At 37.9% G+C, this 18,037-nt stretch overlaps 2 protein-coding genes across 3 annotated transcripts; one reads left to right on the forward strand and one right to left on the reverse strand.

Annotated features, from left to right (window-relative positions):
* The first annotated feature begins 3,693 nt into the window (after positions 1-3,693).
* LOC129778378 (3-ketodihydrosphingosine reductase) lies at positions 3,694-5,108 on the forward strand. The gene is made up of 3 exons (XM_055785248.1): positions 3,694-3,876; positions 3,948-4,174; positions 4,235-5,108. Exons 2-3 carry the CDS (start codon positions 3,958-3,960, stop codon positions 5,011-5,013), a joined length of 996 nt encoding a protein of 331 aa, XP_055641223.1. The 5' UTR covers positions 3,694-3,876; positions 3,948-3,957; the 3' UTR covers positions 5,014-5,108.
* On the reverse strand, positions 5,067-14,240 carry LOC129778379 (methyl-CpG-binding domain protein 2). 2 transcript variants are annotated; one of them, XM_055785249.1, is made up of 4 exons: positions 13,999-14,240; positions 13,562-13,819; positions 13,124-13,292; positions 5,067-5,603 (listed from the first exon to the last, which is right to left on the reverse strand). In XM_055785249.1, exons 1-4 carry the CDS (start codon positions 14,118-14,120, stop codon positions 5,292-5,294), a joined length of 861 nt encoding a protein of 286 aa, XP_055641224.1. In that variant the 5' UTR covers positions 14,121-14,240; the 3' UTR covers positions 5,067-5,291. The 2 variants fall into 2 exon arrangements, with proteins under 2 accessions (XP_055641224.1, XP_055641225.1); XM_055785250.1 differs by lacking the exon at positions 13,562-13,819.
* Between the last annotated feature and the right edge of the window lie 3,797 nt (positions 14,241-18,037).

Raw genomic sequence — 18,037 nt, forward strand, 5'->3', positions numbered from 1 at the left:
GCTAAAGCTGAAATTTCTTGCAAAACAATAATGATTTTTTTTTAAATTACAGATTGAGGTGAAAGGTAAAGAAAACACTAGCACACAACAAGCGAGAATTCAGAGCCACAGGTGGTGGCCCAATACAATGGGCCCTCTTCTAGAAATCGAGGCGATACGAATTTTGCTCGTTAGCCCTATTTCACTATTACAGATACAGAGCAATTCGAAAACATCGAGCGAGTGACAGCTTTCAGAATTTTTCGAGTTGTTTGGTTTGCCTGTTGCATACCTTCAGAGAATTATTTTATTTTGGTTGAGGTCCGTGATATTTTCCTTTCAGAAACATTTCGGAAACGGTCAAATATATGCAATCGCGACACATGAAATTCATGCTCGGTGCGAGATTATCTCGATGTACAAAATATGAGATTGTGTTCGGTGTGATAGTGATAGTGATTTTATCGAATCCTCCATTCGATTTATAGCTATTGACGCCGCTACAACAAGAAATTGACGCTAAAAGAGAATTACATGCAAAAAAATTGTTTTGCTAAAAAAGTTGATTTCATGTGTGGCTCCTTACGAAATTCCATAGATTGCAGTTGTGAAAATACATGAAAAAATCATTTTCTAATAATTATATTTTTTGTAAAGCAAATTGTTCCATGATGTCGTTTTTATTACACATCAATGCATGCATTACGCCTATTAAGCTTCATTCGTTGAGGGAATATCAGTTTTCTCCAAAACATAACCATATTAACACTTTTGGAAAAATGGATATTGATAATTTTCATAGCAGATGTCTCAAAAAAAGATTTGGCATCCTTTCTATAGTGCTTTGTAAAACATTTTAAACTCGTTTCAAAATATTTCAGCACCGCCACTGACATTCGAGCAGAGTAACGAATCGAGCTATAATTCCAGATTTTACTCGGTTATCCACGAACACGGAATTTTTCAGTGAGTGGTAGGCCCTTGCTCTTTTGTTTTGATCATGTTTTTCACATTGTCTAACCACTAGCGTGTATGACTTCACAGATGGATAGTTTAATGATTTCTTTATCGATAAAACATAGTTTTCATTCTAAAATATCTTTTTTATGTGTTTGCATTTTGTCATTTTTAGCCCTTTATTCCGTTATCCGTGATTTTCGCTATCCACTCTATTCCGCGGATACTCGGAACTGTACTACGAATTTATGTATACAAAGAACATCAATTAATTATTTTAATTCAAGGTTTAAAAACTTAAAGCTATCTTTATGGATGAGAATCTGAGAGTACACTTACTTTATCAAAACTATCAAAGGAGGCTACAAACCCACTAATTTGACGACACAACAGTGGAGCAGTGAGTTAGACTTCTGAAACCGTTCGAAGAAATAGCACAAATTACCGGCTCTTATACGTTCCGCAAGTTGCTGCATAGCACAACGAACTTTCCTCGCATTTCAACTACTTAAGAAAAGATCCAAATTACTTAATTGTAACCTTTTTGTGTGCATAGTGAATGTAATCTTCCTTTTACATCTAACGTATTCCTCCAGAAATGCGCAGCCTATCCTTTTATACATACCGTGTCTGCGACGCAGCGCTGTCATACATATTTCGCCCGCCTTGAGGTTTGCCCCAACCCTGCATCATCCAACCAAATCACGCAGCACCAGTTCTCGGCCTTTTTCTTATTCGGACTGCGTACAAGTTTAGTCGTGTTCTCTACGACTGTCTAGAACGTATCCAAAATGGCTGGAGTCTGAGTGGCTAAAACCGCACACCTTTGTAGATCCGAAGTCCAAGTCAGACTATTTTAGAGTTCTTGAAACGGAAATAGCCCGGCAGAAAATCTTGTTGGAATATATCTTGCGGCGAATCTTCTGATACTAACAGCTCATCGCCGTCGTCAACACGTGTTAAATGAAGCAAGAGGCGAAACTGAATCAAACCTTACACGAGAAGCTCATTACACCTTTTGGGACTGTTTCAACGAAATGACAAATGCAATAATAGTCAGCGTCGCGTTCAATCAAAATAATCCCATTTTTGCGACTATTATTTGAAAACATTTCGAATCGATTGCAGTCACGATCCTTACATTTGATGATCATTAAACTCTAAGCAGCGGCAAAGAGTAACCGGTTGTCTCTATTGCTAAAAAAAATATTATTTTGTAATTATGTATGAATGATACTAATGAGCTATTTTGTTATGATTTATCTCGTGCTAATGAGAAATCAATAATTTCTTTTTTTTCTGTTTTCTAATATCCGGTATCCGGCCGGAAAGTAATAGCATAGCAAATATGGCCAGATAGGCCGGATACCGGATATCCGTTTCATCTCTAGTAAATAAACAAAGCCCCAGTCACGAAAACGTTTGTTCTTTTGATCGGAGAAACATTTCGACAGATAGTGCATGGAGAACCTCCAATTAAAAAGCTCCCCAAACATAAAACCCCCAATAAGCGAGCGAGTACTACATTCAAATAAACCACTTAAGTCACATACTATCAAATGTCTTCTAAATGAGAACACGTCTTCAGTTCTGACATCCTTGTACCTTTATTCCCGACAGGGATGCCAGGTGATTTTTTCAAATGTCTTCACATGGTACGAAAAAATGTCTTCACAATCACAATCGGAGGAAATTAAAATTCATAACTTACTTATGAACAAAGTTTGATAGCTTATTCAATGTTTATTCTATTTGATATTATCCTATAGCGCATTTCATTCAACTTACCTTAAGATTTTGAAGTTTATTTCAATTAATGTGAACAAGGAGTATTTTGTGCATCTACGAACTAAATTTTATGAGTTTAGAACTGATAATTGGCTTGTTAAACCGTTGATTGAGTGTATATAGCCCCAATTCTTCCACAAAAACGATATGGTAACTCAATTTGTTTATTTCAGGTTTGAAGTTTTGGTTGTAACTCAAACCATATCTATAAAACTAATTATCGAAACGGTATGTAACCAGAAAACCAATGATTCATGAAGTGGTCGTTTGAAAAATCTAGGTTAATATATTAGGCCCAAAATAATAAAAATACAATGTCACAATCATTCGAATTCTCGAACGCAAATGAACTAATGTCTTCTAGAGACAATATGTATTCAGGCCGCTTGAAGTTCCCTAGAATTTTAGGTAAAAGTCGCTTTGTTATTAAATTCATTCTATATATTTGTGGGTTTTCTGCTTGGAAAAGTTTAAAGCAAGTGAATGACTCCGACACAAAATTTTCCGTTGTTTACTAAGAACAGAAGTAAAGAAGTGGAACTGATAAAAAAAAAGCAAGCGAATGACACTCAGACAAAACCCCTACTACTTTTGACGAAATTTTCGGCCAATAGTTCGAATTTCATGGGAATAATATTTCTCGAAAACTCACGTACGCTATCATACCGAAACGTCTCCACATATTTCATAATGTCTTCATAGAATCGAATGTCTTCATAGTAAGTAGGAGGCGATCTGGCGTAGTGGTAACATCCATGCCTCTCACGCTAAAGGTCACGAGTTCAATTCTCACTCCCGACATTCTTCCAAAAATGAAAGTAAAAGTGACGAACCAGCCAATTGAGTTGAAGATCACTATAATACAGATAAAATAATTCATATTAGGTCAATGTCTTCAAACCTGGCATCTCTGATTCCCGAATCGGTTACAAAATTGTACGCAGCCATTTGGAAACGATATCATCAAATGGAAAGCAGAGGGAGCGGTCCTCTGTCAACACTAATCTAATAGAAAAACCGCTGTATTCGGGAGAGATATTCCTCCGATTTTGGTTCTTATCTGTCACACATTCCAAATGATGTTTCTTTAATTTATCAAAATCAGTGATATATTGCGACTTATACAGATTTTGTATATTATTTGTCTCCACGGTGAATATATTTTCGATTTATGTGATGTTGATCAGATAGTTGGGTCTTTATAATGATTTTTATTCTTATAGGAACATTAGTATGGACCACCAAACGGAAATCATTTTCACCATCCTGGGGATCCTTTTCATTCATGGTTTAATTTTTTATCTCGTATCGAGAAAGTCTCGCGCCAATATCCGCGGCAAGCATGTGATTGTCACTGGGGGTTCGAGTGGGATCGGTCTCTGGGCGGCAATTGAATGCGTCAAGTTGGGTGCCAATGTCACCATCGTGGCACGCAACGTGAAGCAGCTTGGTGAGACTTTCATTCTAGTCATTGTTGATAGTAACTAATTCCCTAAATACTTTTTGACAGAAAAAAGTAAGGAACAGCTGCTAGCGTTAAAAATCCGTGAAGATCAGAAAATTGAATACCGCTCAATTGACTTGTGCAGTAGTTATGGAGCGGTGGAAAAGGCGTTTCAGGAGATAGAGGAAACAGTCGGTTCGATTTACATGCTCGTCAACTGCGCCGGCATGGCAATATGTGGAACGATAGAAGATACATCCATTGAAGATACCAAGCTGATGATGGATGTCAATTATTTTGCCACTCTTTATCCGACGCGCTTTGTCCTGCCAAAAATGAAGGCTACTAAGGAGGGAATCATAGTCATCACAGCTTCCCAGGCGGCACTGGTTGGGCTGTACGGGTATGGAGCGTATGCTGCTTCTAAGTTTGCCCTCCGTGGGCTTGCCGAGACCATCGCTATGGAGACGAAACATCACGGAGTCAGTGTGACACTAGCGCTACCAGCGGACACCGATACGCCGGGTTTTGAGCGGGAGAATAAAACCAAACCAGAGGAAACGAAAATCATATCCGGATCGGGTGGTTTGGCCAAACCGGAGGAAGTAGGGCGAAAAATCGTTCACGATGCACTCAAAGGGTCGTTCTTTTCAGTTCTTGGCCTGGAGAGTTGGGTTTTGAGCACTCTCTGCGTTGGAATGTCTCCCTGGAGCGGACCGGTGCTGTGCATTTTGCAGTTTTATTTGCTTGGACCGTTGCGGTTGATCGGACTCCTGATCCAGTGGAACTTCCAAAGAATTATACGAAATTGTGCCAAAGAGAAAGAACGATCCACTGACAAATGAAGCAATTCCATGAAAAACATTCATCACTACATATTTAATTAAATAAGCCAAAATTATTAGATCCACTCGCTGTAATTAAAATCAATTTACTGATATACCTTACGCGTGATAATTTCCTGATGACCGTGATAATCATAATTGTTTGTTGCTAATGTCGTTAAAAATGTTGGCCTTCTTCCCTCAGGCAAACTTATAAACTAAACAAAAAGCAGCGTTTGCTTTTTTTATTAAAAAAAAAAAGAATCAGTTCGAGGAAAACAAAGGCTAATTATCCTAATCTATGTTCGAAGAGCTTCTTGCAGTCGCGATCGGGCGTACTGGACTCGTTCCTCTTGCTTTTTGATGTCATCCTCGGTAATGGTAGCCACATGCATCAGTGGCTGGTCCGGATTCAGAAACACACCGGCGCTCGTGTTGAGTGACGTTTTTGACGCGGTTTGGCCCGTAACCGGATGGGTGTTGTGGTGAAGCGCCGTTGCCAGCGATTGGAGGACGGTGGCTTCGTTAACTCCCGGTCCCACAGCTCGCAAACGCTTCGGGAGCTCCAGCGAGCCAATTTCCTCGTTGAACACGTTGTTAGCGCGCAGATTCTTTCGATTGGAAATACAATGAAAATAGCAGATGCGATGAGACTAAACGTTCGTGTTGGGAAAACTTACATGATTATTACACTCAATGAGTTTGTTCAAAAATAAAATTTGGTTAGGTGCTGTCCACATACCACGTGGACGGAAAAAGCACGTTTTTAGATATCTCCCTCTTCTCCATGTACAAGCGTGGACATTTATTATACCCCTCACCCTGTTGTCCACGTGGACAAATCTACCCATTCTCCTTCAAAAATCAAGAAAATAATTCAATTTGTCTTAAACTTCAGTTTCATTTCAATATAGTGGAACCCCGATTATCCACGAGCGGATGATCCGCGGTATGGATTATGCGCGATAGCAAGTTCCATAATAAACCCTTAGGCCTTCCCGAAATTTGTCAATGAGTGATAGGTTCATGCATTTTTGTTTCGGTCATGACACGAACACGAACTGTACACGAACTTGTAGATGGATAGTTTAATGATTTTTGTATTGCTAAAACATAGTTTTGATGCTAAAATATCTTTTTTTCGTGTTTGGAACTTATTTTTATTGGGTTAACCGCGATTTTCGTTATTCGCGGTGAGCTATCCAGATTATTTCGCGGATAATCGGGGCTCTACTGTATAATAAGAACGAATTTAAAAAATTTAAAAAATTAATAAAATTTGAAAAAAAAAAATTTTTGTTCTTTTGTTCACCTAGCCTACTGCGAAATACGGTATCCTTATTCTGTAGTAGACGAATTTAATGCCAACTCGTCTTAGGAGTTGGAACCACCAACTTAGATGGCAGTGAAACGTTGTGGGTGTAAAAACATTGGTCATTTAAGCAACATTGCATACTTAAAATCTTAAAAAAAAATAGATCACTTTTTGAAAAGTACCAATTTTTACAAAAAATTATGGTTAAAAAAATCTAAGACCTACAAAATTTTAATGAAATAATATAATGTAGGAAATTATTTAAAGTTCCATTAAACATATGTTTTTTTCTCATAGCTGTCCACCGACGCCTGAAAGCTCATCTGATTAAAGAAACCTCATGGTCCTGTATCGAACAAGGAAGGTGTACCTCTGGGTAGTTTATATTCCTCCTGACCGAACTCGAGCTGTTGCATTAATCGATGCGCAAGTACAGACGGTGTCGGCAATAGCTTCACGTGCGCTACCAGTTGACGGAATTGTTGTAGTTGGTGATTGAAATCTTCTAAATTTGGAGTGGCAAATTGGATCTGGAAGATTTTTTTACGCTGATCCGACCAAGTCAATCTTCCATGCTGGGAACGCCTTACTAGTCGGTTACAGCTATAATCTGCTTCAGCAAACCAATTCTATTTGGAATGAAAATGACCGCATGCTTGATCTCTACTTCGTGAACAAACCAGATGAAGCTCCAATATTATCGGTAGCACCTGTGCCTATGGTGAAATCAGTGCCTCATCATCCTCCACTTTACCTTACTATAACAATAAATGCGAACAGTTTCAGCATCCTAGAGGCGAATGAACTGAAAAGTTTAAAGCCTCTTTAATCCAACATCATCATCATCATTCAGCATCGTTCCTACCGCCGTCCACTATGATTTTAAAAGTGCTGACTTTAATTGCATGGTTGATGTGCTTTTAGACATCGACAGGAGTGAAGTTTCGGACAAGGACGAAGTCGATGCTGCAGTCCTAATCTACACGAACATTATGAGCTATCTAATCGACAGGCATGTTCCGAAGAAGGTCATACGTTGATCCTGTCACCAACCGTGGCAAACTATCGAGCTTCGTCGACTCAAAACTGCTAAGAGGGCTGCACTTAGAAAATACTCAAAATACCGTCCCCAATTTTGAAGTAACAATATGTACAACTGAACCGTCAATACCGAAGAACAAGCAAACGATGCCATGTAATCTACCTACGCGGTATTCAGCGAAAATTCAAGAGCAATCCTAAACTATTCTGGAAGTACGTCGATGAACAACACAAGGAGTCTGGATAACCATCATCTACACTGCGTTTCACAGCTATAGAACCACTCATTTTTTCTGAGTTTCCAGAGATATGCGAGAATTCGATTGAATCGAAGTATATAGTGTAGAATACACTAACTATCTTCATCTATAAGACTGGCCATTTGAACTGTATTGTTGTGTTCTGCGCGAAACATTCAAAAAACTTCATAACTATAGAACCAGATGGAAAAACTCTCACTCTTTTACAGAATTAACGCCAATTTAACATGAAATAAGATAAGTTTCTAATTCGTAGGTTATCTTTAGTTTACAATCAGTTCAAATAACGCATTCTGGGTGGTTTCCACCAAGCTGCGCTATGTTGTAGTGTGTCTCGCTAACTAAACTCGAATGCGTGAAGAATCTAGGAGTGTATTTAGACTGCAAACTCAACTTCAAAATACATTTCAATTACGTAGTTGGAAAAGCTTCGCGTAGTCTTGGATTTATCATGCGCACCGCGAGGGATTTCCGATCTATGTTTAGTGCTTCAGTTCGCTCAAGCCTGGAATACTGTGCAGTAATTTAGAATCCGCACTATCTGAACGGAGTCAACAGGGTTGAAGCCCTACAGAAGCGATTCGTTCGATTCGCTCTAAGACGATTGCCCTGGAGTAATCCACATCAGCTACCTAGCTATGAAAGTCGGTGCCAACTAATGGGTCTTGATACGTTACACATGCGAAGGGATGTGAGCCGCGCCTTATTTATGTATGATGTTATATTGACTAGGACAGAATGCCCAATTAATTGGAGAACTTTTGATTCAACCTCGAGCTCTACGGGACCACGCATTGCGCTGAGTTCCTTTCCGTCGTACCAACCTTGGATACAATTCAGCACTGTTAGGCCTTTAACGTCTGTTCAACAGAGTAGCATCTGGTTTCGACTTCCATTATACGGCAACATTTTATTGGACAAATTCAAAATTTACACTCATATCATTAGAGCGAAATACTGCCTGTTGATAATAATCGAGGGGCTCAGAATGAAAGGGGTGTAAGTGACATCGTCAATTTCTCTACATCGACTCTCTCTTTTGGTCATAACTCAGCTGCAAATACATTCCCAGCTGTATTTGACAATGTGGAAGATAGGTCAGAACCTCGTCTATCGGATTCTATAGAAGATTGGAATGTTTTTTGCTGTTGAGTTATTAACACTTAGACGGCCATGAGCGCAGCACTGCACACGCGAAATCTTCCAAAGTCTCAAACGTGCGCCCTACAATACATGTGTTACGTTAAAACTAATGTGTTTTTCGTTCTATACTGGCCTCAATACATAGTAGGACACTTCAATATCATAGTTTGGTATCAGTGCTTGTACTATTCTACCAATTACAATTTATCACTGCCCGAAATGCTCCGAAAAGTTTTTATGTCTGGATTGTTTTAATAGAAGACATTCTACGAGTTTGAAATAATGTTATAAAAAATGTAACTTCGAAAACATAAATTGTTTTATAAAGATTTTTATCGATATTTTACTCGTTTACCTTGAGTTGGGGCCGCGTGTGCAGTACTGCACACGTGTAGTATTTACCCTTATATGGCAGATGGGGATGAAATTTTATGCTAGATGGGCACCTGGCACCATCTAGTAAAAGAACCAACCATTGGGCCCTCCAGGTTTTTACGAACTTTTTGACCAAAACACCATCGCCGTCAAAGTGTTAACTAAAGAAAAAGTTGATGAAGAGTTGAGGAAATTTCTGTGTGTGAATTATTACGACATATTCTGCATCCTTTTTCTATTTAGAAGTATATCAAGAACATGTCAAACGCGATAATTTATATACAAAAATGTTACGAGTAACAAACTGTTCTTTCAGGAGCCTCTATACAAAAATTTCATATGTTTCAGAAACTATAAAAGGTAGATGGTCTTCGACAAAAATCCATATTTTAATGAGATCTGAAACTTTGTAGAATACACTATATCGCTATCTTGACTTTGAGCTTGAGCTTGAGCTTGGGTAGACTGTACAATTCGTAGTTGCTCTCCGTGATTGATCTGAACCAACCAAATTGCACAAAGAACACACAGAATGACGCTTGGGACTAGCAAATCATTCTCGTTGTGCAATTTTCGGTGATTCGAGCTTTAAATGGTCAATAACGGTTATTACAGTCACCAGGGGAAGGGAAGGAATGTTAGTATGATATTCGCCGCCGGAAGGCCAGAAGGGTCGCCCCTATAGCGTGGTTCCGTAGCGTTTATCATGGAAGGGATAGTTGTTAGTGGGAATGGTTAAGAAAAATCAGGATTCACTGTGGTAAATGATGTGATTCTAAAAACGTGAACTCTCAACTATTCGGCGAAATGAGAAGAAAAAAGAAAAGAAAAGAAAAGAAAAAATATACATTCTTATCGAACCGGTCATCTTCTTCTTCTTCTTAAATGGCACCAACGTTCCTAGAGGAACTTCGCCGTCTCAACGTAATATTACTTGCGTCATTTTTACTAGTACTTAGTTGAGATTTCTATGCCAAATAACACGCCTTGAATGCATTCTGAGTGGCAAGCTCTAAAATACGCGTGACCACAGTGCAAGTCGAAGGAAAGTTCTTTTACGAAAAATTCCCCCGACCAGAACGGGAATCGAACCCGAACCCCCGGCATGTTAGGTTTTGACGCTAACCACTCGGCCACGGGAGCACATCGAACCGGACATGCATTTCGTTATTCGTCGTGCGAAGTATATAGATATATTTGCTGACCTGAGAAGGTCATAAAAAACTCCTTTGAAAACTCTCGATCTATATATTTTTATTCAATCGTCCGCTCTTGGTAATTTTTCCAACCTGGGAAGGTCGCTGAAGATTCCTTTGAGTATTTCTCTAATCGACGATATATTCTAAACCTGAGAAAATCAACGAGGAAATTCTTTTAAACTCGTTAAAACTGACTATGCATTTCGATGTTCGTCACTTGTATTATCATTCAAACTATATCACTATCTTGACTTTGAACAATATTAGGATTAGTTGTATTTTGTTTAAATAAAACATGAACAAGTTGTTGTAGGAAAAACTTTTTCCCTGTAAAAGTGCCCATCTTCCGATGTATGGATGAGTTGTTGATAATTGTATGGATTATTCATATGTTTTTTGAGAATTTAAAAAAATACGTTTTTGATAAACATGACTTTCAATTTTTAAAATAACTTTTTTTAGTATATTATTTTAACAAAATTGTATGGTATTTTTTCATGAAAAAGAAATTTTCCTATATTCCATTATTCGATCACAATGTTGTAGGTGTTATAGTTTTTAAGCTAGAATTTTTTGTAGAAATTTAAGAGAAAAAAAAATTGACCCTTCTCGTCAGTACTGCCCATGATTGCATAGGAGACGTAATCGACAACATCATTAGTGTCGGGAAAACGCATTTTTGTTGTTTTTTGGCCTATGAGCATAACCATGCAAATTTCCGATGAAACGATCTGTCCAGTTGAAGGATATTATAGGCAAAACGAGGGCCTAGGTGATTTTGCGGATTATAACAATCTTTTTTCTATTTGGAAAACGCTTGCGTCTATTTAAGCGGACAATCAATCGTTTCAATGAACATTTGTCCGCATAGCTAGACGTAATCACCAGGTTGCTCTGTTTGTAGCGTTAGTATTTACAATTCCGATAATAGTCAAAACGTCTCCGTCGGTAGTTTCAGTTGTTATCGGATAAAATCAAAAAGGTTTGGAAGAAATTTAGTGAAATGTCTGGAAAAGGCGCTCTTGATTTGTTGCGAGTCTATGATGATACTTTTTGCCTGAAGAATACTCTGGGATATGATAAGAACAGCAGGTTCGTGTTTTTTCAATTTATTGAATTTGTGAAGGCAATCTGCAATGTTGATATTTTAGCAACATGATTTACCGATATCACGATCAATCGCATAAAGATGGTGGAGTGACTTACTCCAACGGTATGAGTAAATACTGAGTATGTGGAATAATTCAATGTTGAATCCGAGGAGTTATAATGCTAAGAACCAATATTATTTTAATTTTACTACTGATCTGATTGTTTCATTATCTAATTGAAGATTCAAATGCAGAAATTTAGGTAATTATAACATTAAAAACACAATTGCTTCTCTTTGTTCATCGTGTACAGAAAATAGTAAAATAGAGCGGCGTTTCAATGGTTTCTTATATTCATCTATTAGAAAACACTAAGTAATAAGACACTATCGTAACACGCGTGGACTCTACAAAGAATGTGATTCAAATGTAGATTCAGCTTATAGCACATCATACTGAAAATTGTTGATTTTCGAACGATATATGAAAGCTGTATGGAACTACGTCTGTTATGTGGACAAACAGTGATTTTTCTGGAACGTTTTTTCAAAATTGCTCAAATGTTTTCGAACAAAAAATGTTTGTTTGCATGTTGAGCAAACGTATTACATTGTGTAGAATGCGAAACATCGAAAAAGTCGATTTTGTTTTGTCGTTTACGTCTCCTATACAAACATGGGCAGAGTAGCCGAGTATCCGTTGTCGTGATACAAAACTTTCTCTGCTTTATCCAAATTCCCACAGGGCGCGTTAAACTTCGTATATCGTGAATGCTACATTTCAATGAAGAACTTCACTGCTAAAAACACTTCTCCAAAAATATGATCCGTATGAAAAAAATTGTTGTTAGTCACCGAATCTTGGGAGATCTTGAAAGGTAGAAGTTATGCGGTGTTTACGGAACGGTAACCCATATCTAAGCAAACATTGTCGTACATTTTTAATATTACATAACCGGCATATTGATATTCTTCGGTAATGTTTTCATTCTGACCTGATAAATGATTCTCAGCCACCGATGGAATTAAATCAATTGCACTCAGTTTATGTACGCTACTTGCAGAAGACTTTCACACTTCAGTGAAAACGTTCAACGATTTGAGAAAAAAAATTTGGATGTTCGATGGAGCAGCTCTCTTAGGCAATTCGATTCGTTGATAAATAAATACGAAGTACTCAGGTTGAGCGAAAAGTTTAAATTTTTTCGAAAATGCAAAAAAGATATCTTATTATTATTTTTTTTAAATATTTATTCAACGTGTCCACGTGGACATTTTCCATACCCCCTCCTCCCTCAGCGTGGACAAACGTGGACATTTTCGTACCCCCTACCCGCTTAAAGTTGTCCACGCGGTATGCGGACAGCCCCTTATTTGTTGCAATGTGTATAATCATCAATTCTGGCAAAATTACTTTCATTAGTTGCTAGCAAAAAATATAATTATTCCGCCTAAAGAAATTGGCAGCCGTTAGCAAATGACACTTCTGACAAATGATTTTTTTCAATTATTCATCGATCATAGATAGGAACAATTATTTTATTCAGATTATTCATTCTAAAGCGATCAAGGCATATCATATAATAAACAGTAAACAACAATTATGAAACACTTAAGAGTACTTGGAAAACAACTAAATATATTGATTACTTAATTAGAATAACGTGTTTCAGGAAACGCTAAAGGGTTACGCGATCCTTCAACTCACCTCTAATCGCTTCTCCCAGAACAACTGCTTCGGTTTGATTTGCTTACCGTGTTGCAAATCTCGTTTAACCTCTCCCTCTTGTGAACGCACAACGGTGACCGGCTGTTTGAAAATAGATGCCGTCTGGCGAATCGGGGGAATAAGCGAAGTATCCGCTCGCATACCACGGCTGAAAAAAGCAAAAACATCGCGATAAATTCCCGAGAAAATACTATTGGACTGACAACTGAAACGAAATAATTTTGGTTGAATAAAAAACCGACACGATTAACATCACATGGAAAGCCGATTCGAAATTTCATCTGCACCGCATTGGAGCTCGCAGGAGGAGGATATTCGATCAATCAATTGTTTTTTGTTTCGCTCAATTTTACATCCTTGGAAAATGAAATCAAACCAAACATAAGCCAAAACTGAAATCCGGCCGCCAGCCGGTACCTGTAGTCAAACTGCTGCTGCTGCTGTCTTCCTGCCGCCGCTCCCGTTGTTATCTGGTGGTAAATTGGAACCGGTGGTGGTGGCACTGACCCACTCGTCGGCGGCACCAACTTTCGCTTGAGAGCATTGTGCTGCAACATCATGTGTGTTGCGGTGGGGACGGTACGTCCGGCTTGGTAATCGAAAGTGGACAGATCAATTGTATCCCCAAGGGCCCGGGCCAGCTGAGGTTTGCTCTCGATCCGCTTACCATTCGGACTATCGGGAGATTTGTTTTTGCAGTGGTAATCGAAAATCTTAATTATTTTACGCTATTTGTCTGTTTCTTGGAAATTTCTATTCGTTAGCCAATTAAATAAACCGCCTAATATTATTTTCAGGAGTATATGCATAATATCAATAGAGAAACAATAACGAGACGAATTTATGACCTTTACCTGTAATAGTATACATCCACCTTTCCTGCGGACAGTCCGGTTTTTCGAAGGACTTCTTCTCGTTGCCAGCCTTTCGGTAAAGTGGCACAGTCGGTTCGTTTCCGCTCGATTGATACATTCATCTTTTAGAATAATCCTAACCGAATACGCGATTGTTTCAGTAACTGTGTTGGTCTTTAAAAAAACCAATATGTGAATCTGTTTACAAACTTTTCTCAGTACACAAATTGCATCTTTTCAAGTGCTGCCATCAAAAAATTAAGTTGTCAAGCCTCCCTACAGGCTAAAGAGACTGGCACTTAGAGATAAATGCGACATACACCAGCAACGTAACGACCCGTCAGCAACCGTCGAACGAAAAGGACCGACAGGACCGGTTTTTTTTCTCGGCTTTTGTTTTGATTTTGGCTGCATTTTATGCCAACATATCTCCCAGTTTCAAATTCCTCAGTCAAAATCAATTCACGACTAGCTGAGAAAAACAGAAAATTATTAATGTTAAAAAAAGGCTCGGGACTACAGGTTTTAGGCATTTAAATAATATAGTTTAATGATTTTCATTGATTTTTTCAAAATTTAGAACTGATTCTAGGCGTGGTGATTCGGAAAGAACATTGTAGTGCACCCGTGGCCGTGTGGTTAGCGTCTCACATTATCATGCTGGGTGTTCGGGTTCGATTCCCGTTCTGGCCGGAGGATTTTTCGTCAAAGAAATTTCTTTCGACTTGCACTGTGGTCACGCGTATTCGAGAGCTTGCCCCTCGGAATAAATTCAAGGCGTGTTATTTGGCTTAAGAAATCTCAACTAAGTATTAATAAATTACGCTAGTTAATGCAGACGTTGAGACGGCAAAAGTTCCACAGGGAACGTTAACGCCATTCAAGAAGAAGAAGATTGTAGTTTAAAACTGTTGTAGGCACTATGAATAACATTAAATAAATAACTCGTTTGACATTTGACGCGACGGTGCTGCTGCAAGCATAGACTGCATGTGTGAATTGATGAAGACGTTGGCGGAACGTGGACTTCTTTTTCGTAACGTTCTATGTGAATCGCACAATAGTCGCCGAACGATGCTTTCGACATCATCTGCTACCAAGGGTGATTTTTTTGGCGTTTTTTTTTTTTCTCTAGGAAATTGTAAAAAAATAAAAAACTGTTTTATTGGAGGATAACAATTAAACCTTGCCATTTATTTTCAAATATAATTTCATGTAAATATTTTAATAGTGATTCACACGTGAAGACCAATTTTGAGTCACTTTGTCAAGCATATCGGCTGGTATCTCACCGATAACACGTGTGATGTTGTCTTCTAGTGCTTGAATCGATTCTGGTTTATCGACATAAACAAAGAATTTGACATACACAATAAAAAATAGTCAACCAGATCTAGCTCGTGTATTTTGAGTAATGGAAAGTTGGAAATCATTGCACGATAACAATCACCGTTGGCAATAAAGATGTTCTAATCTTCATCTTTAAAAAAAGTACGGGCTAATGATTCCTTCGTACCGCAAAGAAATAGTAGTCTAGAAATATCGTGGCGTGGAAAAAACATTATGGGTATAAATGCCTCACAGAAAAAAGCGTAATTTCTATCATAAACGTTATCCAAAATTTATTCTGAGGTCAATGTAATGGGGGCGAAGTCCCCATTTAACAAAAATAAGGAATCGAGAAGGCCCAAGCCGCCAATTAATGAATTTAGATAATAAATTTTGGCGGGAAATAAAATTGAATTATAATTAGTTCCAATTAAATATTTTAGATATAGAGCTAGGATCTATGTATAAATCTTTCTAATACTAAATGCCAGCATAAGACCGCAGTGATACTGCTTGCAGCTTCTTACGAAAATGAAAAACTTCAGCACATTCACTGGTCTTGTAACAGGACACTGCCCGAGTAAATACCATCTTAAAAACATAGGTTTAGCACAAAATGATATTTGTCGCTTTTGTAATGCCGAAAGCGAAACCTCGGAACATTTGCTCTGTAACTGCGGAGCTCTAACTAGACGCAGACTTCAACACCTTGATAAAGCTATTCTTGATCCCAAGGAAATTTGGTCTGCGTCGCCGATCAGGATTATAAATTTTACCACCAGATTATTCCTGATTGGCACCTATCTCGCTATAGCTTTCAGTCTACTCTACTTTCTACCTACTTTCAGTCCTACTCCTATAAGTCCTATAAGTGTAGTATAAAAAAGGGATATACCACAATAGTTCAAAATAATGGACGCAGTGGTTCACACCCAACAGGAGGAAACAAAATTGTGTGGTTACATTCCTTTTATCTCGCTTCGTTCGAATTCGTCTACTACAAGCGAACAAAATAGTTTGTTTCGTTGTTCTTTGTCAGTTATCGTACAATAAAATTACTCAAAATCAGTTCTCCGATGCAATGTAATCGCGGACTTAAGTGATGCAGAAAGGTAGTTCGTTTGTATTATTTTTTTTGTTTCGATGTGTATTAATTTTGATTTATTTTGCCTTTGACAACAATACTTTATCTATGTAGTGGATCATTACACTGAGAGGAATAGTTAGTAAATACGACGAATTTTTTGGTACATGTTACCAATTCTCTAGTCATTTTCTACCCTACTAATCATTGGTACATATTACGAAAGAAAAATGGTAGGCACAAACGTCAAACAAACTACGATTTGTTGGTCCAACAATGGTGCAATATCAGTGAAAATTTTGCTTCTCATTTGTGAGAGATAATCATCAGGGATAATAGAAATGTTTTTTAATAATTATTTTTAATTTAAAAAATTATTTACAATTTGGTTACATTTAACTCCACATACTTAGAATACATTATAATAATAATATATAACTTATTCTATGAGCAGCGTAAACGAGGAACGTTCCCGTTCATCTTCCTGCTGCATCGCTCTAGTTAGCATTATTTAGGGAGTGCCGGTAGCACCAGCACGTTTCATCCGCATTTTGTTCTCTCGTGTCTCTATGAAGAAAAGAAATACATATGTTAATATTATTAAATATGTATATATGTAATGAAACGTAACATCACAAAAATACTTACCTCCGAATCGCTTCATCTCCAAAATAGAAATGGCGATTTGCAAAGTGCGCACATCACAGATGTTAGGTATGACAAAAAAACAAAGTTACTAATGGTATGAAGTAAAATCTACGAATCTCTGGTAGGAACGTTCATTGCGTCTGACATCGCTCTTACGCAATTTTGGTAATATTTACAAAACATTTGTATATTTTACCAATGTTTTGGCTACTAAAGATTTGGTAGCTGCTTTTACTAAACTATTTCTCCAGTGTATAAGGAAAGTAACACTTTTTTTCCTCCTGATTATTGGATCTCTTTGGACATTTCTGTTGGATTCTTTTTAGCCAACAATTTGATTCTATCCGCATGACCCAGATCAAAAATGTTGCGCTGAAAAACCAAACAGCAAAAAAAAAACACTAGGTAGTAGCAAGGTGCCTAGAAGTATATCCTAAGGTGGGCCAATTTGCTAAAACCACTCTTCAGCCATATTGAAAGTCTACTGTGTTTTGTTTGTAAAAAAAAAACATAATACGCCTGTGCCCAAGCTCGCTCGTGATCAGTCTGTCTCTTTCACGCTTCAAGCAAATAATTCCCCTTCTGCTTTCTCCCGTACTGTTTTCATATACCGCTCCCCTAACCAACTTAGTGAGGAAACGGCCTCACCTTAGAATATACTTCTAGGCGCCTTGGGTAGTAGTTCATTCCAAGATAAACGTTTGCAACGTGAAGTGTCGTAATGAGTATAGGTGTCAGACCGTGCACAAGCACATTATGTTTTACTTAAGGTGGCCGTACACTGTTTGCCCGGAGGTCAAATATTTGTTATTTTTTTGACAGATAAGGTTTGATTTGATATTTGTACAAACACTATTTTGTTTGCCACTCTTCAATTTTCAACAGTAGTAAACAATATCAAACACCGAACATGGAAAAAATCAACTGAAATATTCAAGGTAACCTAACCATGTACCGACAGGTTCGAAGAACAGACTG

Source organism: Toxorhynchites rutilus, chromosome 3 (assembly GCF_029784135.1).
Source record: "Toxorhynchites rutilus septentrionalis strain SRP chromosome 3, ASM2978413v1, whole genome shotgun sequence".
Taxonomy (NCBI): domain Eukaryota; kingdom Metazoa; phylum Arthropoda; class Insecta; order Diptera; family Culicidae; genus Toxorhynchites; species Toxorhynchites rutilus.